The sequence below is a fragment of the Camelus dromedarius genome, chromosome 33, assembly GCF_036321535.1.
Source record: "Camelus dromedarius isolate mCamDro1 chromosome 33, mCamDro1.pat, whole genome shotgun sequence".
Classification (NCBI taxonomy): domain Eukaryota; kingdom Metazoa; phylum Chordata; class Mammalia; order Artiodactyla; family Camelidae; genus Camelus; species Camelus dromedarius.
The window spans coordinates 14,397,091-14,420,794 of NC_087468.1; the positions used below are offsets into that span (position 1 = coordinate 14,397,091).

Genomic DNA, 23,704 nt, shown 5'->3' on the forward strand with positions numbered 1-23,704 from the left:
TCACAAACTGGTTAGATTTAAGGACGGACTTTCAGTGTTCACCCAAAACAATCCATTTCTGAAACACATTTTATGAAATTTTAATTATTGAGCAAGTAGTGACAACAGTCATGATAAAAGTATTTGTTTTAATTCCTAAGTGCCAATTCTTTAATACTGTTAATTTTCTTTAAACTTCTCCATCTACTTTTGAAGAAAAATGGCAGGTGAACCTAACAATGTGCTATTGTTGCACCTACCAGGAATCAATTTCCCTTCCAAGCATTCAGTTAATCTGACTTAGCAGTGAGAGGTACACTGCAGAGAATATTTAACACAGAACAAGAAGACCTGGATTCTGGTTCCATGTAGCTGGGAAAAGATATCTGCTTCACATACAACCCACAAAAGATCAGAAACCAAAGGAGGTGAAAAAATGGACAACTAAGCAAGAAATTCAAAAGGGAGAAAATTCTAATGGTCCGCCAGATGAAACAGACACTCAACCTCACGCACGATGAAGGAGATGCAAATCAATACAACTGTTCACCATTTCATATCCATCTGTTTGATTTACATTTTTTAAAAGTCTGCCAATACCAAGTGCAGGTAAGAGCTGTGGAAACAGGGTGGAGGATATAGCTCAGTGGCAGAGTGTGTGCTCAGCATGCACGAGGTCCTGGGTTGAATCCCCAGTACAGCAAAGCACCTCCATTAAAATAAATTAATTAAACAAACAAACCAACCTAATAACCACCTCCCCAATCACAAGTAAGAGAATTGAGGAAATAGCGACCGTTATATACATGCTCAGTAGGATAGTAAGTTGTTACACACCCTTTAGGGAAAAATTGGTAAATTTTTACTAGCAAACTCACTAAAACTGATGATGAGGTGCGTGCCCTCTGATAAAATAATCCACATTGAGGCACACAGCAGACAGCAGTGCTCTGCAAACGCTGCACAGGAAAACACATTAAGTCGCACGCTGTAACCAGCGTTTACAGACACTGTATCCTTTTCAGACACTCCAGTCTCTCCTCTGTATGACACGCGTACTCTAGTTTCCAGAGTTAAGAGAGAGGTTGGTCGTGCGACACTAAGGAAGGGGAGGGGGCTGCCACACTGGTCAGTTCTTACTTTATAAACAAAGGGGAGTAACGTGGCGTGGTCAGATACATGCCAAACTACTCTGCAGGGCTTTCAAGACCCTGAAAATAGCCCACAATCTAACCACCGGTCACATTTGCATCCCCACCCCTCACAATTCTTTCCCATACCTTTCTGTGCTGGGTAATCTGCTTCCCCAACTGCCTCCTTATCTGATCAACTAAAGAAATCTGAGTGACTGCTTTACTAATTCTCCCGAAGATGGCACACACACCGCTTACCATTCTAGACGCAAAGAAGAGAAATTCATGTATATGCCCCTCAGGGCGCTAGGAATTAATTCTTTCAAGGAACTCCCGTTGAGAAAGGTTCCTCAAAGTCTTAAAACCTGGGCTTTTTTATCCTATTTGCTCTCTAGTTCTGTGATCTCAGGCAGGTTACTTAACCAAAGTCTTAGTTTTCACTTCTACATATGCCGACCCCAATCCCAACCTTACAAAGTGTTGCTAAGGACCAAATTACATAATGGACATGAAATTATCTATCAGTTACCTATCCCATGGTAAGCCCTCAATACACAGTTACTGAATCTGAGAGCCAGGCCTTGCCACCAAATCTTCTCATGCTACATTTAAAAGAGCTTCATTTTAGCAAATGTAAAGAAAAACAAAAATACCAAAGGACATTACCAGAGGCATTAATAAACTCATTAATTTAAAATCACTTGAATACAATTACAGACTGGATTAGCTGGTACAGCTCAATGGGTATAAGGTCCGTTTCCCCTCTCAATCCAGCCTAACTTGGATGCGAGACCAAGCAAGCTGTTTCATCCTTTAGCCTCAGTATTTTTTATAACTTTGTCATTAACTGTTCCTTTTCAGGAATTCTAAAAATTCCACCCAAAACATAAATCGTCAATATTTCAGAATTCAACTTAGCTCTTTTTCTTCTTACTCAGGGTAAGTTTTCTAGTTTTTTAAATTTTCTTTCTTCCTTCATTAACAGCAACATCTCCTCCACTACAAAAGGATTTATCCATAACATAGTAACACAACTTGAGAGCTAGCACTTATCTGAACTCATACCCACTCTAATGAGTAATACCTTTTTCTCCTCTCACATCCCAGTCATACCTACATAAAAGGCAGTTCCAAATGGCTCACCTGGAACTATCTTAAAATATTCTATATTTCACTTTTTAGAGGTGTACTCCATTCCTTTTTTTTTTTTTTCAATACAGCCATCATTTTGCCTCATCAGTGTAGACACCCCATCTAGTGGCAGATCAGCTTAGGCAGCGTGGTTTAACCATTATTTTCCTCCTTAAAACATTACCAGCCTAAATGATGTCCTAATATAGCACAGTACTTAGGAATAAATTCTTAAGTAAGACCTTTTCCCAGTCCTTGAGTCACCATTTCCAAGCTGTACACCTGGGGTATGTTACTTAATATTTCTGAATCATAGTTTCCTCCTATGTAAAATGGAAATAATGTCCATGCATCATGCGCCATAAATGTATGTAAAACTCTTAGCTCAGAACCTGGAACACGGTCACTGCTCAGTAAGTAAGTTATTGTTTTCCCATTCTTGACTTCTCCTTGGTGTAATTTCATCCTATGCAATGAGGGCAAGCAAATCCTCAAACGGTTTTATCATTCCCTCCCTTTCCCCAACCTCCTTGGATCAGATTCTTCGGCCTTCCATCACTTGCCTTCCCCAGCCTGACTCTGCCCTATTCCTGACAGGGGCAGCCGCTCCAGTCAGGTCAGTCCCTGAGAGTCTTTAACAGGAGTCAAGCGTTTTCTCAGCTCTTGTACTGTCTGTTTTATGGGGGGGGGGTAATTAGGTTTCCTCACTGATTTCCGCTTCGAGGGGGTACAGGGAATTGAACCCTTGACCTCTCGGGTGCTGAGCATGCGCTCTACCACTTGACCTATACCTTTCCCCCCGTTTTCTCATCTCTTGTTCAGCTCCCTTCCGGCCGCACAGAAGACCATATCTCATGGCTCCGCTGCTCTAAATCTTAACCATTTTTTCAAGTCAACTCCACAAACCTTAGGTTAATCAAGAACACAGTGACCTTCTCTTTACTTTTTATAATAATCAGAGTCCATCCTATGCAAACTTCTTTTATGCTGCCTCAGATCTTTTCAGTTCTTTCATGTGTACACAAAGCACTCTTCCATGACCACACTAGACCACAATCTTCTCAAGAACATGTACTATGTGTTTCACTTTCAACTACCTCACAACAAATTTTAGACACTTTAAAATCTTAGCACTATAACATATACACACAGAAGTTTAAAGCAGTAATTGTTTTTATTGACTTTCCTTACTTAGAAATTGAAAAAGTCAAAAGACTAAGAAAAACACTAAATAAAATACCCTAAACAGAAGAGAATTCTAGATTTTCTTAAAATAGATAAGGAAATAAAAAATAACCCAACACATTATTTGTTTTCACTAACAAAAATTTTTGCCACAGAATCCAATGGTTGATATTATTTATTTTAAATTGTGATAATATTATGGGTATCTGAAAACAGTCAACACGTTACAGCAGAAGTCTTCAATAACTTTTTATGTTGGCAATAATTAAAAGCCAGAAAATGTCTTGGCTAACAACAGAAACTTCTTTTCTGGTTATGTTTTCAGGGAAGTGATGACTAAAAGAACTTTAAAAGAAGCATTAAAACATTAAAGGAAAAAAAAGCCATTTAAGCACTTCAAAAATCTGCTCAAGTTCCTCACTCAAAATCAGCCTGCTCGTAAAGGAGTCACCAGCCTCTTTATTGTCCTGCTCTTGGCAGGGTGGGAACATGTGTCCACAACACTGTGCTCACAGGCTGCTGGACAGCATTCCAGTTTATTACTCAAGGCTGTTTGCTCTGGTGCTTAAAGGCTTGGGCCACAATGGCTTCAGCTACATCCGATTCACCAATCTGTATGATTCCACCCAGCCTTTACAACAGGCGGCCCCGGAAGCTTGCACAAATTGACCAGGTGCAAACTGGAAGAGCAGGAAGACTTCAAGTCAACGGAGTCTGATACAACAACAGCCCACACAGAGTCCCTTATGTGCGCGAAAAGCTCACGCACCTTGTCTCGGCAGCTCTAGTCTGGTAACAGCTTCCTCTACAGCTGAGGCTAAGCAGACGCCCCCATGCCCCTCAAAACACCCAAAAATCAGAGAGAATGCACTGAAAGATGATGAGAACTGGACTAAGAGATCCAAGCTTTCTGCTGTCCCCCAGGACTGTAATTTCACAAATACTTGTCCAGGTATCAACTTAATAGTGTGGTTTCATATGATGAATCAGAAAAATCTAGAATCCAGGTCACCTACAACCTAAACTACTTTCAAAGGAACATACAACTACCAAAAATAAAATTATTTTATAAAGCTCTTATAACTTTGAAGTTCATGAAAAAATGTCCTCAAAAGAAACAAGTGAAGTATTTAATTAGCAATATTCACCTTAAACACATCCTCACCAAAAAAGCCAGAATGTAGAGGACTCATTATGTGTCCCCTTGTTAGCCATTCTCAAAAAGATACTTTCATTTCTAGCACCAAATATATTTAAATGTTTTGTCTCAAAGATTAGCCAAAATACCTGACAACCCTTATAAATATTTGTAAAGACTTGCTAGACCAGGAGGAAGACATGTTTAGCAAGTCACCAGTAGCCAGGGAGTGAAGAGGGTTCTGATGACAATGCAAAGCCCTTGAATTATCTGCCCAAACGCTCCAGACCCTGGGGACCAGCAGCCCACACCACTGAGGTACGATTCCTGAGGCCCCCTTACCTGCTCCCAGAGCAGGGATCTTTTCTCAGATACTTTCTCTGACTGGCTGCTGTGAAAGCTTCAGCTGTTCTCACTGGCATGGCATCTTCTGGTCCCTCTGTCCCCAGGCTCTGTCCTAACTGCAGGCAGCCTGGTGGTCAAGCAATCACTAAATGGGATGGTCACTATCAGCCACCAAAATCTGAAGCTTCCTAAACACCAGCAGGAGTTACTTCACCCTAAAGAAATGTACCCATGAGTTAGAGCCACTCTCTGGCTTCCATGACTTTCTATGTATATTATAGCTAACGTTTTCATGCATACAGATGAAACAGCTCGTAAGACTGGTTTTACTACAAAGAATTCTCCCCAAAAGTTCTCCTTACCCTCCCGGAAGTTTACAATGTGTGAACAATAATGTCCGTAACAAAAAGGACAAACTCCCCTATGGCTGAAACAGTCAGAGGTATCACACAGTGACCTGCGGCCACTTCTCTTAGGCCCCGCTAAGACTATGAACTCCAAGGGCAAAACTGGCCCAGTGCTAAAAATGGTAACTGCTTATAAGGAAACCACTAAGTCAAAGATTGAAGAGATGTCACAAGATTCACCCCCCACCAGTGACTGGTCTTGCTGGCGAGCAACCCACCCGCTCACGCAGAAAGCAACGCTGGAGAACGGGGTGAGCGCGCCCACAGGAAGACAAGTTCGGACGATGCAGGGGGACGGATGCGAGGGTCTTATCCTACTCATCCCGTAACAGAGGCAGAGTCACAGCCAGGGGATTACTCAGGAAGCAGGAAAAGTTACCTCTATAAACAAACTCCCTTCCAGTAAGTTAAAATTTCTTTGGAAATTTACTCATCATGACACGAGAAGCGGTAGTCATACATGCAAATGGGTGAAAAAAACAAGGCTATAAAAAAAGAAGGCTTTTTCGTTAGCTTTTATTTTTGCTTTTTTAAATAATAGCAATGGGAAACTTTACAAATGACATAGTAAAATCAGATCTGCAACAGCTACTGAAAGCAAGGATGAAAGGACCAGAGTAAAACAGCCCGAGAAAGCTAATGTCATTGGAGCGGTGACAGGAGATGAAGGATGACGACGCTAACGCGTCCTGAACACCCCATCCAACAACGTACCTTATCAATGGCTTTTCCAACCCGAGAAACGCTGCTGTGGATGTCTTTGTGGTCTGAGGCCAACTTCTGGACGGTATCCTTTATTCTTTTGCAGCACTGTGTCAAAACAAGTGAAAGTGTCCCTGACAACTCAGCATCCTGGCCTATAAAAGAGAAAGAAAGGAAGAAGACTGGTTATTCACAAAAGCAAACCCCAAGATGGCAAGTTTCAAACTGGCCCGATGGAACACGAAAGATGGAGGGAAAATGAAGAAAACGTGTCTGCTTTGAAACACATGGTCACACAGATATTATCTTTCAAGTGAATAGTAGGAAAGATATTTTAATTTTTTTACTGTTTGAATTAAATTCAAAATTTTTACTATGAAATACATCACTTTTGTAATTACTAAAATCTGAATAGACTGAATAATACGGCTGAGGCATTTTCCAGGAAATATGTCTAAGTGAATAAACTCACTTATTGCATACACTTAAACTTTTTAATTCATTCTCAATCATTACTAAATTTCCTAAAGAGAGAGAAGTCTAAATGGTTTCTCTTCTACATAAAGAAGAAAAAACAAACTTCTTTGGATACCATGATGAAAACAGTGAACCTAAAAGGGAAGTTATCATACCCCACCTGTAAGCAACAGCGAGCCACCGTTACCAGTCAGGGTGGTGGGAACTCTCCAGAAATCCACGTTCCCAGAAGCCAGCCAAGGGCCAATCTTGTGAGCAGCCTTTCTAAGGATTAAGTCTCAGGCCTGCTCGCGAGGTTGGCCCCTGGCTGGCCTCTGGGAGTTCAGATTGCAGGAGAGTTCCCATCCCTCTAACCGGTTAAGAACGGCCCACTGTGCCCAACCTGTCTGTATAACGCGGCTTACGGTGAAACGCTTTTCTTCCGGGAGTCTGGGATTTTGGTACCTGCTAGACAGACGGTGCCTCTGTGACCTGTCCCCCAGTAACGCCTGAGTAATACGATGTCTCTGGGATGAGGCCCAAGAATCTCAACAAGAATAAGCCCAAATGCACAGCAGCTCTAGGACGTTCATTCGTGCAACAACGATTTATTGAGCGTTGAATTAGGTGACAGGCATAGCAGCGTCCAGGCAAAAATCCCTGCCCTACAACTTACCTTCTAGTGCATGAGATAAACAACATGCAAAGTAAGTCAATTACGCAGCATGACAAAAGATACATGCCCCCGGCTGAGGGGGACTGCAGAGCAAAACAAACGGGGCGTGCGTGTGGGCTGAGCAACTGCCATCTTGAACAGGTGGACATGACAGGCCTCACTGAGAAAGTGACATGTGGACAAAGACTGGAAAGAAGTGAGGGAATTAGCCACGGGGCTACTTTGGGGGTGAAGAGTGGCAGAATATGCCACTCCAAAATAGCTTCTTTGGTGTAAGGATTATTTTGAGCTGATTATTTTGAGAAACAGCAGACACAGAAGTTCTGAAAACTGAGCAGAAGTTACCCTCTTGTAAAGGAAATTTAAATTTATAAAATAAATCTCCACTTGTAAGGGTGTCTGCCTCTCCGTACCAGGAAGAGAAGGTTGACTCCAAATCACAAGAAATTTTTATCAAAGGAGGAAGCGCAGACTTAGATCTCTATAACAAATGTTACTCTTGTTTACTTAGCTTTTCCTGGCAACCTCCCCATTACTAGCCTTCCCACACCCACCTTTCTTTGGTCTTTAGCTGAAGATATTTAAGCCTGAATTCTAGGCCACTTCTTTGAGTTACTCATTTCCCCCTGGGAATCCCCCACGTACACAAGAGGTATACCTGTTAAACTGCTTGTTTTTCTCTGGTTAATCAATCTTTCCTTACAGGGGTCTCAGCCAAGAACTCGCAAGGGTAGAAGGAGAATTATTTTTCCTCCCCTACAGGGAAAAGAATGCCAAGCTGAGGGGACAAAGCCCTATTGCAGAAATACACCTAGACTATTCAAGGAATAGCAAAGAGGTCAGCGTGGCTAGAGTAGATTTCTGGCAAAGGAAAACAGGAGGGGAGGAAGTCCAGGAGATAATGAGGGTCCTGATCTTGCAGGGCCTTTTCGGGAATGCAAAGACTTTGCCTTTTACTTTGAGTGACAGGAATGTCCACTGTAAGGTTCTGAGTAGAACAGGTACATTATCTGACATAACATGTTAATAGTGTCATTCTGGCTGACAACAGGAGTACAAGAACAGACGCAAAGCAAGGAGACGAGTTAGGAGGCTGGGGCGGCAATTCAGATGAGGACAGCAGCTCAGCCCAGGGTGTCAGATGTGGAGGGAGAGAGAAGTGGTTGGATTCTGGATATATTCTGAGGGTAAAGACAACAGGATTTCCTGACTGGATATAAGGGAAGAAAAGGACTCACAGATGACTCCAAGGTTTTCAACCTGAGCCAACCAGAAAGTTGTCTTCAATTAAGATGAAAAAGATTAAAGGCTGAGCAGGTATGAAGAGGAGGGAGAGATTAAGAGTTCAGTGTGGGGCTGGTTAAGGCTGAGATGTTGAATAGTCAACAGTGACTAGGCAGCAGTCAGCTGGATACATACACCTGGAGTTCAAGAGCAAAGTCAGGGCTGGATACACAAATCTGTGAGTTACCGGCATGTGAACAATACTAAGTGAAGTCACCAAGAGTCAGTGCAGACACAAGGAAGTGGTAAAAGGAGGGAGTCCTGGCAACTCCAAGTTTATGAGACCAAGATGAAGTGGAACTGGAAACGGAGACTAACAGAAACTACTGAAACACTAACTGTGATGGAGGAGAAGCAAGGAAGTACGGTGTTGGGGAAGCCAAGTGAAGAAAATGTGTCAAGAAGGAGGGGGTGACTGTGTTAAATGTGCCATGCCAAGTAAGATGTAGACTGAAAACTGACCACTGATTCACAACATGGCAGTTATCAGTGACCATGATGAGAAAACAGTTTCTCTAGAGTTTCAAGAAAATAAATCTAGAAGTTTGTAGGCACCATGAAGAGGGAACATAAGAAGTCTGGTTCAAAGACAACCACTGAGAAGCAAAAGGATAAGTAAACAAGACAGTGCCCATAGGGCACCCAACCCCATGTGGGGTGGCCCAAAGAGAAACTTGCCCTTATTTCTAAACACAATTGCTCAAAGTATGTATCAGGTGCTTCCAGCTTCTAATAACATAACTGAGACTAAAAGAAGACTTGGTAATCCAGGAAAATTCCAAAATCTGTCTAAAAGATGTTCCATATACACCTTGGGCCAAAAGAATCTAATTGCTTCAGTAGCTCTGCTCTGGTCATTTCTGGTCTTTCTGTATCTAAAGCTCATCTAACCTTGATGGCTTCATCTTCTCTATGAACTTCTCTGCCCATAGACTTACTCAGTCTTCTCAATTCCTAATGAATTCTGTTCTTTCCACCACTCTTCTGGCATGGAATCATTCACTATTTAACAATTTCATGTATCTGTGCCATCATCAGTCTCAAGCAGATGTAAGACACAAAGGGGAGACAAATTCTTCTTGTAAACTCTATACCTCACAGTCTTCTCATATGCCTTGCACGTCTGCAGGCACTTATAAGTATTTGGACTGATGGTAAATAAAACAAGGGGGAAAAAACAGTTAAAAAGAAAGTCATATTCAACAAATGGTGCCAGGATAACTAGCTATCCATACGCAAAGAATCATATATACTACAGACAAAAAGTAACTCGAAATGAAGACCTAAATGTAAGAGCTGAAACTATCAAATTCTTAGAAGAAAGTAGGTGTATTCTTGACCTTGGATTGGGCAATGGTTTCTTAGATATAACACCAAAAGCACAAGTAACCAACGAAAAAATGGGCAAAGGGTCAGAATAGACATTTTTCTCAAAGAAGCCAAAGATACACAAATAACCAGTAAGCACAGCAAAAGACGCTCAACATCATTCATCAACAAGGGAATGCAAATCAAAAGCAAAGTGAGAACCTACTTACCACCCACTGGGATAGCTATAATGAAAAAGATGGATGACAACAGTAAGCGTTGGCAAGGATGTGGAGAATTTAGACCCTCATACATTGCTGATGGAATGTAAAATGGTGCAACAGCTGTAGATAACATTCCTCAGAAAGTTAAAGTTACCATGTGATCCAATAATCTACACCTAGGTCTATACCCAAGAGAAATGAACACATACGGCCATACACAAACTTGTACGTGTCCATGGCAGCATTTAACAGCCAAAAAATGGAAACAATCTGAATGTCAAAATGATGAAAGGATAAACAAAATGTGGCAAATCCAGACAACAGGGTATTATTCAGCTATAAAAAGGAATGGGGGGAGGGTATAACTCAGTGGTAGAGCACATGCTTAGCATGCATAAGGTCCTGGTTTCAATCCCCAGTATCTCCTCTAAAAATGAAAATAAACCTAATTACCTCCCCTACTTTAAAAATAAAAAGGAATGAAGCATTGATACATACTACAACATGGATGAACCCTGAAAACATCATGTTAAGTGAAATAAGCCAGACACAAAAAAACCACTTATTGTGTGATTCTACATATATGAAATGCCCAGAACAGGCAAGTAGACTCATGGTTGCCAGGGGCTGGGGGGAAGGGTGGAATGGAGAGTGACTGTTAATGATACAAGGTTTCTTCTGGAAGTGATGAAAATGTTCTGGAGTTAGATAATGGTTATGGCTGCACAATTCTAAATATACTAAAAGCTAGTGAATTACACACTTTAAAAGGGTATGTGGTATGTGGTTGTGTCGTATATGAACTCAATTTAAAAAAAAAACCTAAAAAATGCAAACCGTAACTCCTACCCATCCAGACACGTTTGTTTCTACAGTCAGTAGACAACAAAGAAACAAAAGGTTAAGGAACAAAAAAGCAGAGCCCAAACCGGAGGAGGGAGGTCATATGGAATTTAAGAACTCAACTTCTATGCCCTAACCTCAAAATCCAATCCATTGATATTTTCGAATCGTAGCAACTTAGTCTGCTAAGTTTATGATATTAGTAACATAGGGTCAATTAATTAACTTTGAGAGAGTTCTCAGTATGCCCCAAGGAAAAATAATTTCTACAAAGTATTTGGAAGCACAAGAAAAGCATAATGGAAGAATCTGAACGGGAATCCTGGGAAAGCCCTTTTGAGAGAGAAAGATTCCACTAATGCATTTTCAAATGGACTCAGTGGAAAGCAGCCAAAAGTAAAAACAGGTTTGAAAACCACTATAACAACCAAACCGATTGAGACCAAACTTCTCAGTCTTAAAGGGAGAGTCCTAATGTTCTTTTGATTTGTCTGTCTAAAAAAAATTTTTTTTTAATTTAAAAAAATAAAAAACCCTGCTTCTAGGAGAACCATTCCATGAAAGAAATCTCGTCGGATTTGGTTCCTAGAAGTACAGCTGGGCAATTACGGTGACAGCCACCCTTCCCGTAACTAAACCAGATCTGAAGGTGAGCACTGGAATCCAGGGTCACTTTTCATGCAGGAAGAAGTCTCGTGCCAACTGTGTCTTGCAATGCAATCAACCTCCTGGGACCAAGCCCTCAAATATACAAGCAGGAAAGAAGTCATTCTGAGGCAGAGCTCATCACTTACAGTCACAAGTGCTTTTTTCCTCAAAGACTTTTTTTCAGAGCAGTTTTATGTTTACAAGAAAACTGACAGGGAGGTACTAAGAGTTCCCATATATAACTTGCCCCCACACATGGACAGCTTGAGAGCTCATTTCATTTTAGTCCATTGTCTGGATATAACCACACTTTATTTATCCATTCACCTACTGAAGGACATCTTGGTTGTTTCCAAGTTTTGGCAGTTATGAGTAAAGCCGCCATATCCAACCAAGTGCAGGTCTTTGTGTGGAAGTAAGTTTCAACTCTTCGGGTAAATATCAAGGAGCGCTGATTGCTGCATCTTATGGTAGGACTAATGCTTCATTTTGTGAGAACCTGCCACACTGTCTTCCAAAGTGGCTGTACCACAAAAGTACTTATTTTTTTTAATTTAAGGTCACTTTTAGTATGATATCATTCAACAGTAAAATAATTAGCATGTCAATAAGAGATTTTAAATCGAAGCAAAGAACTTACACACATGGTTGGTCACTGTTAAAGACAGTTTTTCTTTCAGTGCAATGGAATGGTATTCTAATAGAACTGAACCTTTTATAAACAAATTTTAAGCATGATATTCTCAGAAACTGGAAAAGTCATGGTCTCTCCAAAGTCAGTCATCTGCCAAACTAAATCTAACCTGCTGGAGTTAACTCCTAAACTGTTTCCACAGAGCCCAGCTAAGACTTCAAAATCTGCCCTCAGCTTCACTGCCCAGCCATTTCAGGGTTTACGTCCATTAGTTTCACAGAAACAGTAAACCAGAAAAATGTTTATTTGCATAGCTTCCTGTACTTCTCCATCGGGGTTTCACACTGCATTGTAAATATCTGTCTATCCCCTCGTGAATTTACTTGAAGATAGGAAATATGATCCTTTCACCTCCACCGTTTATTTAGCATGGCAGCTGGCACATATTAGGTGTTCAATAACTATCTACTGAGTGAATAGAAAAATAACAGATTGTGTATTACAAATTCTCAATTTCAAGCCCAGCACTGGAGACTCTGGCGCCACCAACGCTGGGAACCCACATCCTCGCTGATCGCCTGCTCTCACAGGATGGTTTAGGTGTGCTACGCAACAGCATCACAGCCTAAATTTTCCAAACACCAAATAAGTGCATCAGTCAATACACATACACAAGGTTTCAAATAAAACACATTCACAAAAGAGATCCCCAGTTACAAGTTCCTTCTCTTTTTCAAATACAAACACCCCTCCCCCCCAAAAAAAAACCCTTAAACTTGTAAAGACTTAAATAAGAGCTCACAGGATTGCGTCTTGAGCTAAGTTTATAAATATTACATTTGAGCAGTTCTGAGTTATTAAAAGTTAACTCCACTTTCACAAAATGGACAGAGATCTTAAATTGGGAACTAAGTGGAAGGCAGAAAGGCACCCAAGTTTTAATATAGATAAACAGAAAGAAATTCATTTAGTACACATAATCCCAAATGTACCTAAATGAAAACTCAGACCTCACAGAGCTATACTCCAGAATTCTAGATTAGTTTCTTTAAAAATAATTAAGATAGAAAAAAGTTAAAAGAAGGTTATAGAAGGAAAAAATTCTATACTAGCCCACTCTTATTTTTAAAAAATCTTAATACCATAATATAAACAAAATGAAACCAAAGACAAAACGGGAAAAAAAACCAAAAACTAAGGTCAAAAAGGAGGGAAAAATTACGACATTAAGATTTAAGCTAAAGCTCTAAACATTCTCAGAAACAATGAACAATACATATATGTAAATTTTAAAAATATGCACAGTATACTGTGTATATGTATTTACATGTAATATATTGCATATGTGCAGTCAAACAAATAATTCTACCTAATAAAACTGAAAGAGAAAAGATTCAATTAACATTTATGGAGTGCTCAATGCCTTGTGTCAGCCGTGTTCAGGGTACAGATTAAGTGTTCTAGACAGATTAAGAAATTTAGGATGGGAATAAAAGAAGAAGGATAAGAGTCTAAAATTGATTCTGAAGAAGTCATTGACTAGGTGAACATGAATGTGCTTACAAGACATAAAAACAGAAAACCTGGAATTTGTACATATGTACAAAGTAAAGGATAGTATTTGCTGATCAACGCCTGACCTTTCTGAACAGAATGGTCAGTTTACAGATAGGTGTTCTGATCCACGCTGCCCTAAATCACAGCCTAAAAACTGAGCACAAGAGAAAACAAAAGCACAAAGTCTACCTTTAGGACCTAAGTGACACAGTGCAGACTAACAGTGCTCCTGGAACTGAGCGCCAGACCAAAATGACTCGCCCAGGGAAGAAAGGGGAAGCTCTAAAGGAGACTGTGAGCTGTGAGCTAAGACCTGGCGAGTGAAGAGGAGGCGGATGCGGGCACAAATTTTTAAATGCCTGCTGACAGTGGAACTTTAGAGTCTGTTCACTGCCTTCAAATTCGAAATACAGAGAATCAATCTCTTGCCATCTCTTTATTTATCTCTGAAATGAATGGATGAATCAGATAGAGTTTCTTTTAGCATTCCAATGTGGGTTTCATATTTAAAAATCAAACTCGATTTTCTACCTTCCCCTCTCCTAAACTTCCTATTTTTTCCTGGCTCTATAATTGTCAACCGGTTACTCATGCTCAAAACCTTACATTAACCTTTGATTTTTCCAGCCTCTCTCTCCCAGTCTACACCAAGTCCTGGGAATCCTTCCCTAGGGAGACCCCAGGCATGGGTCTCTTTATACCTCTACCACCAAGACCCCAAAACAGGCCCCAAGTGTCATCAGATCTAGGCTGACACTGAACCGTAACTCGTCTTCCTGCCTCTAGTCAAACCTCACTCCCAACTCCAATAACCTAAATGCTAACTGGTCTCAGATCACGTCCCTGTCCCTTGTCTGTGCAATGCTCCCCCCAATCACTCAGTGTCTCCCCAGTCTGCCACCTTCCCTGAGAGCCATGACTCTGTGAAACCTGATTCCAATTTTAATTCTCTGATCCCGCTTCTCCCCACTTGGGTGCTTCACTGTTCCCAGGACGGCTCTTGTACCCTCACTCCTCTGCACCTTTGTTCTCGCCAACTCCTCTCCTGGCGCCCCATCCAATCTTCCCACTCTCCACATTACTGAAACCTCCCACAGCCTGGAAGGGTCTCTCCCTGTCTCAAATGCCACCCTTCCTGTCGGTACCATCCAAACAGCCTATACATGTAACCTTGCATTGTTAAAAACAAACCAGGCTCGCCTCCCTAACCAGACAGAAAATTCTTAGAGCACAAGAACGGCTGCTTGTCCTCTGTGACTCCCACAAGCTCCAGCCCAGTTCCACGCATCAGCAGTGATTACCAACTACTGATCGAGTGCTCTAAGGGTCCACTGAAACGCCCCGCGTCCGGGTAGCTCTTTCTAAAGGCGCCTTCCCTCCCCATTCCTCTGAATGGCTAGCATTTATACCAAGCAGAAGCATGTTCTGCATCATACTGTGTACTGTCCCATGGCTTCTTCCCCTCTCAAATGCAAAAGTCTGGCCTCATTATCCAAATAAAGCTCCTTGAAGACTCTGTCTCTCATACTTTTTGAATATTCCTTAGGGTGTTAAGCAGCCCACTGGGCACAGAATGGTGGTAAATATATACCAGTAATAAAGATATCTAAATAGTCAAAGTGTCTCAGTTGAAACACTGCTTAACACTGCTTAAAGGTACAGACCTTAAAGAGAGCGAGTATGTCTTGTTTTACAGATTTCAAAGCCAGTTCATATTACCTGTTTAATTCCCGTAACTCCATGGTGTAAGTTATCAGTTTACTGAAGAGGAGAGAGGCTAAGCAAGATTGTGGAACCAGTTACACCACAGAACAAGGACTCAGATCCAGATCTCCTGAGCTACTGGACAAAACTCTGTTCTCCACCAGAGCAGACTCATCTTCTTAATCTCCTCAACGAGCCCCCACGCTCCTGGAGTCCTGAGGCCACGCATACAGTGTTTCTTTTTAAAGAAGCCTCTTCTTATCTCCTCCCAAATGCCTTCATAGAGCAAATAAGCTTTAAACCTACATGGATTCCAGATACAGAAAACTCGTCAAAGGTAACACACGTGATAAGTGGAGAAAGACATGGCAACATGAGCCTTGAGGACTCCCCGGACAAGGTTCCCAAAGAACCATTCTGAGCTCAGCCATATAATCATGAAACCCAAATAGGGTGAAAGCATATTCGTAAAAGTTCAAGTTCTGCCAGATTCCAGTCTGTTCTCTGAGGCGTTAGACTATCAAGTAATGTAAGAGGAAGGCCAGAAGTTTCTGCCACTCTTCTGTAGACTCTTAAGATTCAAAGAAATGCCCAGTGGAGAGCATCACCTCCCTGGGATCTGGCAACTTCTGCGAGTTCCATGGTTACCATGGGGCTCAGCACACAGCTCAGGGCCAGGGCTCCCCACCATTCTCCCCTCAACTGCATTTGGGGTCAATTTCAAAGATTTTACAGATGAAGAAGCAGGGCCCAATTTTTTAATATCCCAAGTGAACAGTAGTTTGCATAAAACACCATTTTTACTGTTCTAACTACTAAGAGACTAAGACATGAAAACAATGGAAACTTCTCTATCAACTCTAGAATGACAGTATCACAGAAGTGTCGGCAAGCTTCTCCCTTACTGATATTATTATCCAGAGTTAGAAACTACTTAAGAGACAAAAAAACTTAGGAAAATGATTTTATTACACCAAGCATTAAAGCAATTTCAAGCAAGTTCCCAAAGGCAACATGAACCGAGTTGTATTTTCCAGCCTACAAAGTCGTACTAACAACTCAGTATTTCAATTATATGAACATTGCATTTAGGAGCTAAGGCAAAAGCTGGGAAATGAAGGTTGGGCTCGTCAAGAAAACATCTCAAAGAACAGTGCTACTGATGTAACTTGCAGCTGCTCAACTACAATAGACACCTAGCACTTCTGTCAGTTACAAGCCTTCCTTTCTAGAACTCTCTCCTCTATCTGAGCAACAGTGGCCCTGACCCTGGGTAAGCACAGCCCAAGGTGGCTCAATGGACTCCATGCCCCGGCCCCAGTTACTGATTCAGGGAGAGGCTTACGACTCAAACCAAGACAATTAAGATATTCCCCAGTAATTTTGATGGAAACACAGAAAACAGGCATGTTTCAGTGTCTGGGGTCACAAGCATTGTAAGGATGACATGAGTCCGCTGGCTGTCTTTACCTCCATGTGGAAAAAGCTCTGCTGAGAATGAAGCCAACCACGGAAAGCACAGCTGAGAGAGGAAGAGAACAAAACCAGTCCTCATGACACCCTGCGTCCCCGGAACCAGCTGGCCTAACCTCGGCCTATTTAGTTATGAGTCAACAAATTCCATTTTAATTAAAACTATTCTGCCACCTGCAACCAAAAGGATCCTGAGTAATATACTAGTCTGAATGAATAAGGTGCCAAATAACAAAGAATTATCTCCTAAATGAGCCTGGGAAGAATTGGCTGGCAAAGTTAAACCTGCTTCTAAACCCAACTGGAAACACCAACACTAACCTATCATTATTCTCATCACCTATAAAATAGCCCAAGCAGCTTGCTGACTGGTCTATTCTAGAGAACTTGAGCAATGGCTGATGTTAATTCACTCAAACTTTTCTGACCTACTTGTCTGCTACCTTCCAGATGAGATGTTAAACGTAGATATCAAATTTTATTCAATTCAAAACTTTAAAATCATTCTTCTCTCAAGAGTGTCTGGATAGTAATAATTAGCAAAAGTATGGTTAACAAATGGGAGGCCAGGCTATGCAGCCTACTCCCTGAACATCAAAGAACAAGACTGAATTAGTAAACAAGCCACTAGGCCACCAAACCCTGATCCCTTTACATTCATTCAACACAATGCATTCAGCACTGGTAGGCTCTGAAAAGCACAGAGAATTTACGTACATAAATAAACATACTTTTCAATATGTATTTAGTATTTACAACCCAAATTCTAGAATGGAAAGTTATATCAAACATGCAAACCCGGACCCTGGTTTTTGTCTACTGATGACAGTATCACAGAAATTAGTTAAAAACATGACCATCTAATTTGTTTTTTCTTTCATGTTTAATTACCTACTTCTCATTTGTCACCCTCAAATTTAACGACAACAAAAAAGGAAGCAATTCTGCAAATAGTAACTAAATCTCTTTGATTCACCAAGAGAGAAATCAAGGTAGAGGATCATGGTTTAAATGAGTTTTACTACTAGGAGTCAGACACCACACACACACACACACACACACACACTTTTAGATGATATGTATGGATCATGCCCACGAATGAAGCTGTCTTTACTATCCTGCAAACTGAGATGATACTAAGCCTAAATCACAACAAGGACATGTCCAATGCTTCAGAGAAAAAATAAACAGTGATAAAATATCACTTCCCTGAATTCTCTTATTTCTTTCTGGAAACTAGCATCTTTGGCTGTGAGGTGGGTAACTTGGTGGTTCAGGAATAAGAAAGACTGAGAGGGAGAGTTTTTACTGGGTATCCTTTCTATCATTTGAATTTACACCATTTAAATGTACTGTCTAGTCAAAATCAATACAATTGTAAATTCAGAAAATTCCGTGAGAATCATTTTCAGAAACTATATTAAAACTCCCTTTAATAACAGCCTAAAAATAATAATTCTGTAAAATACTGTATACCCTTTACTCTTATGAAGATTGTAATTTCCCCAAGTACACTATATACCTGTCATAAAACTGTTACCCAGTTCTTTCAGCCTAATTTTCTATTACCAAATGTGAATTTATAATATCAGCAATACATGATATATAATTCTATGATCTCCTTTCCACCACGTAAGTGCTACTGAGAAGCAAAACATAAATATCCTTGCCCAAAAAGGGCTAATAAACGATCACAAGTCAAATCACCAAAATGTATCCAAACTATTTATCTGTTAATCAGGGGCTGTCCAAAGTGTGGCTCCCATACCATCCATGTGAATGGTGACTTTAGCTGTATATGAAATAATATTTTAGTTATAACGTAACAGTGCCCTCCTCTTCCCTCAGAGCTGGGGAAATAAAGAGAACCTAAAGTTTCAACAAAATAATTACGGATAAGAATCAGAGCTCAGTACAATCCATGAACTTCTGACAACCAGCCATTTACCATGACCAGTTACCTCTAATCCGTTTGACCGTGGAATCCTCACTCTGACGGCTCTGGATCAGCCCCATCCTCCAAGCTACCACCCTAAGGTCTCCACGGCAGTTCCAAGGCCATGAAGAAAAGCCTCTACAGTCAGTCAGTCTCCAGGAAGAGAAGGAGACCGGGCTTCAGCAGAACGCCTTTTTAGTATTCTCCTAATTCTTTACTGCCTCTTGGAACTTCTGTTATCACTGTTGTCCCTGAAGCACCAAAACCCCCCAGACTGGCTATGACACCCAGTCAAAGCCTATACTTATCTCTCAGAGCCTTACACTATGAAATTATTCCTCTGCCACAGACCTGACACTCCCTTTAAAAAAAAATTTTTTTTTTTCCTTTTCGAAGGCTGGACTTGATGGATTAAACAGCAGAGCAAAAACTAATTCATTGGGTGTGAGTGATCATCCCACATCACCCTCATCCTCCCAAAGAGTGTCTGAATTAAGGAATTCATTATTTTAAAAGAAATGGTTAATTAGAGAAAGTTTATATGAAAGAATTTTAGGCCATATGGAGGCAAGATGAGAGCAGATGAGAGAGATCTGGGGGCTCATTTCCAGGCAAGCCCCCTCTGGGTGGTGTTCGCGATCTGGAGTAAGGGTGGTGAGGGTGGACCAGGGCTGTCAGTGGGCTAACACACTCCACTGACGTACAGTTTCCACCTCAAACCGCCCTAACCATCCTCATTTCGTAGAGCTATCTGCTCACAACTTTAGAAAAAATAAATTGAAACGTAAGAAAACGTAATTCAACCTTCCAAACTGAACTGCTCCCCTGACCCTCGCTAAAGGACACTTCTGCACCAGTCATTCATTCACCATCAGTACGGTGCAATGTTGGGGGATCTGTAGAGTCCCCGAGATTCTACTTTATTCATATCACATTCTTACAACAATAGCACCACAAATAAGCCCAGAGAACGAAATCCAAAGCCCTGGAAGAGCATCCCAACTGGAGCCCCTCCTCCAAGTCACAGGAGCCCACCAAGTCACTTGTCCAGTGAGGTACCCTCACAGCCCTGAAAACTTCCCTTTAAACTTCAATATGGAGTCCCAAATTCAGATGTCAGTACATATAACTTTGAGAAGAGTATATTTAAGAGTCAATGTAATACCCTCATTGCCTGCAGAGAACTTAATGAATTATCTGCTTTGAAAAATACCATAACCCAGAAACCAAACATGATGTCTGTCTTCATACAGAAGAACACCAGAAGGTGATTTTATTTTGGAAACTAGAGCTGGCACTTACGGCATTTTTCTTTGAAGTTTTATAGTTGTCTTTTGTCACTTAATCCTATTATTAAAGAATTAAAGAAAATCAAAAAGATACCAATATATGACTGCAATTAGGTAGACAAGAAGGTTAAAAAAAATAGGCTGAAAAGAGAACGTTTGCCAATTCACCACATGATGGCAAACAGCCCTCAGACCATAAGTTCCTCGGAAAGTTCCCTGATACCAAGCAAAGAGGTTGAAAACAAATTCCTACTTCGGCAATTTCTCTAAAGTATTTTAAGTCCATCCTGGATGGGCCCCCAATCCCTTAAAACATGGCTCACAATCACATCCCCCTTCAATGAACATGGCCTCCCTCCCACCGAAGAAAGGGATCTGACTTTCCATCTTCGCTCTCTCTCTCAAGCTCTGCCTATCCGACCCGCTCAGTCCCTGACCAGGTCCCTAAGAAGGAAATGCTCTTCCACCTCTCCAAGTCTACAGCCTTCACTCATTCCCCTCCTTTCAGGCTTTAACAAGTCCAAGATTTCCTCTCCAGCTGAGAGGGGAGGAGGCACGCCTTCAGGCCCTGGACTCACGCAGCGCCTTACACCTCAATCTGCCTATTTTTAACTCCCAGTCGTCTAGTTTATTTTAACAATTCTATGCAAGTAAAGAAGGTCACTGCCTCCCAAAAGCCAAATACCAGTTGACCAACCTCTTTTTCTACGCCCATCCTTCCTGTTTCTGCTGGCTCCTCCTGGCCCCCCAACTCTCCAGGGGGAGTTCAAGGCTGTGGTTAGACCCTACAGGCTTTCCTCCCTGCAGCCTAAGTGATCTTCTTCAGTCTCCTCTGTAGAAATGACACCAGGAAACCAGCTCAGACCTTACTTTCCTCCCAGACTTCATCTATGCATCTCCAGCCACAAGTAACATTAAGCTCTTGGTTTCATCATCATTAGCCCTTCAGCTTCTCACTTGTCCAAAGCCAACCAAGTTCACCAGCACCTTCCCAGGAGTCCCAGCCCACTCTTCCTCTACTGCCTCTTCACTGGCAGCCAGCTAGGGCTGCTCATTTTTCCATATTCATATTCCAGTCCTCTCCCTACGACAGTCTCTGGTTTGCTTCTTCCCTAGAGTTCCAAAGTGACCATCATGTCCAGGATGAGATGTTCTAAGGCTCCCTCTCCCCATGGACCAGCACGAAGTCTCAACTCAAAGCAGTCTTGGAAAGGAAGGTGTCCAAGAAGGAAGGAGAGGAGGAGGGAAGCTCAGATAGTGCCACTGTCCTCCATCTCACCTGCCACAGTACCTACTTGTCACCCTAGCTACCAAACCTTCCTTTTCATAAATTTCCGATGAGCCTTCGGGTTGAGACGGCCCCCTCCAACCTCTCCAATGAATCCATTAAATAAAGTCTTTTACTTCTTGCTCATAAGGAATCACCATCGTAGACATTTTAATCTAAGGATACCAGTCCTTTAATGTTATTTTAAAAGACCAAACCAAAAACCCTTCCCAACCAGCTTCCACAAATTAACTGTGGCAAAGTATCTGCCCCCAGGGCCAAGGGCAATAATAATACAGGAGAAACACCTTCTATAGGAAAACATGTTTTCTGAAAGGAAAACGAGTAAAAACTTGACCAGGAAACATAACTAACTAACAACTTGTGCCACAGTGTGTTTCTGGAGAGCCGCTTTCGTCTCATCACAGGCTACACTAGGAGAGCTGAACAATTTGATTCAGCTAGTTTCCTAGGAATTATGTCAGTGCCGCTGCGGAATTGAAGAAAAGCTGCTTCCACACTGAGTCAAATTATGGAGTTGCAGGAGCGGCTGTTTTGTTAACCCACAGCTAAGAATAACACTCGACTTGCCCAAAAAAAAAAAAGAAGAAGAAAGAAGACGACGAGCAAAGTCCCCGGGCTAAGTGTTTGGGGCTGGGGAGGAGAAGGGGGCTTCCTGCACTGATCCTCTTATCACTCAGGCCCTTGGGCCCAAGGCAATTGATGGGGGCGCCCGCCCCGGGAGGGCGGCAGTTTGCAGGTGCGATGGACCGGCCCCCACCCCCGATTAACCCAGGCTGGAGCTCGGGCTCCGGTAATGGGTTTCTCGGTTTCCGGGTGGGTTTGCGTTCACTCTTAGTTAAGGAGGCCGGGGCAGGTTCGAGACAAACCCGGGGAGAGGGCGAGGAAAAATCACAGGGGCCCGGGGGTCTCCGCGCCGCGGGGGAAGTGGAGCCGGGACCCCCGGGGGGCACCCCTCCCAGCCCGCCGGGGCCTGCGGGGCGCGGGCGGATGGGCCCGGCCCCGCGCGCCCACCCGGGCCGCCCTACCGTGGCTCTGCAGGATCTCGTGCTTGAGGCCGCCCGTGTAGTCGATGAGCTCCTCCAGGCCGCGCTCGCACAGCTGCCCGTAGCCCGAGAACTTGTGCAGCACCTTCTCCAGCTCGCGCTCCACCGTCACGCACTGATCCATCCCGGAGGCGGCGGCGCTCGGCTCCCCGGCGCCCGGGTGTCCGCAGCCGTTCAGCCCGGGCCCGGCCGAGGCCGCGTCCTGCTCCTCGTCCCCCAGGCGGGCGGCGCGGGCGGCTGAGGCGGCGGACGCGCTAGCCCCGGCGCCGGGGGAGCCCCGCGCAGCCCGCGCCCGCCTGCCCCATGGCGCCCCGGCTCCCGGCGCGTCGCCGCCGCTCCCGTTCGCTTGTTCGCCCCCCCCCGGCCCCGCGCCCCCACTCTCCGTTCCCCGCTCGCCGCGTTCGGCTGCCTGCCGCGGCGCCACCGATTGTTTTTGTTTTCACGGGAGCCGACCGATGACCTGGTTCTCCCGGGCGGCACCAAGCGCCGCCGACCCGAAGGGGGGGCAGCCACCCCAGCGAGGGAAGGAGGCGGCGCGGGCCGTACCAAGCGCGCCCTCGAAAGGGGGGCAGCCTGGCGAGCGCGGGCGGAGGAACGCGATCAGCGTCTGCTCCCGTCGCCGCTCTAAAGGTGTGGGCCGTACCACGCGGAAGGTGTGCTCGGGAGAAGGCGAGGGTGGAGCAAAGACCCAATTGGTCCGAGGAGCTAAATAAGGAACTTTGGAGACAGCCCCAGCGCGCCGAGAGCGCTACAACTGCGCGCGCCGTAAACAAGAGGGTGGAAACCGTCCCTAACCACTCCGCCCAGAAATGGGGAAAACGAACCAATGGGCGCCGGGAATACGTAAGGAACCAACGCCCTCCAATCCCTGGCCGAGGCGTAAACCTTCAGCCAATCCGGGACTAGGGGCCAAACCAATAGTCTCGCTGTTGGAGGGGGTGGCTTGGAGAGCCGCCCGGGAAGCTAGTCGTTTCTGGAAAGCCGGGAGGGAAAATGAGGCAGAAATAAGAAGGCCTATTTCCCATAGGACTTCACTCTCGCCCTGAGTTATTTCATCTCCCCATCACTCCTCGGGGTACGGCCATTCCGAAGTTTTGGAAGACGGACTCGCCGCCCCGGAGAGAAAATCCAGCCAGGCGGGGCGGGGGTCGCTAACGAGAATGAGAGGCGGGGGTGGTGCTGGGGCGGGAGAGGGGGCTGCTCGCTGGGCGCGCGAGGCCCGCAGTGCTGCCTGCTCGACTTTTGCGACACCAGGAGGTCACACGCCTCACTGCCCAGCCCCACCCCCGCGGGCCTCGGCCCTTTGGCCCCTGGGCCT

General features: G+C 43.5%; 1 protein-coding gene across 1 annotated transcript in view; it reads right to left on the reverse strand.

Annotated features, from left to right (window-relative positions):
• Nucleotides 1-23,075, reverse strand: part of RMND5A (required for meiotic nuclear division 5 homolog A) — a 48,237-nt gene extending 25,162 nt beyond the window's left edge. Inside the window, exons 1-2 of the mRNA XM_031441297.2 lie at nucleotides 22,369-23,075; nucleotides 6,033-6,175 (exon numbers count right to left, since the gene is read on the reverse strand). Coding sequence (XP_031297157.2) covers nucleotides 6,033-6,175; nucleotides 22,369-22,510 — 285 coding nt within the window. The 5' untranslated portion in view covers nucleotides 22,511-23,075. The remainder of the gene's footprint in view (nucleotides 1-6,032; nucleotides 6,176-22,368) is intronic.
• Nucleotides 23,076-23,704: the final 629 nt, after the last annotated feature.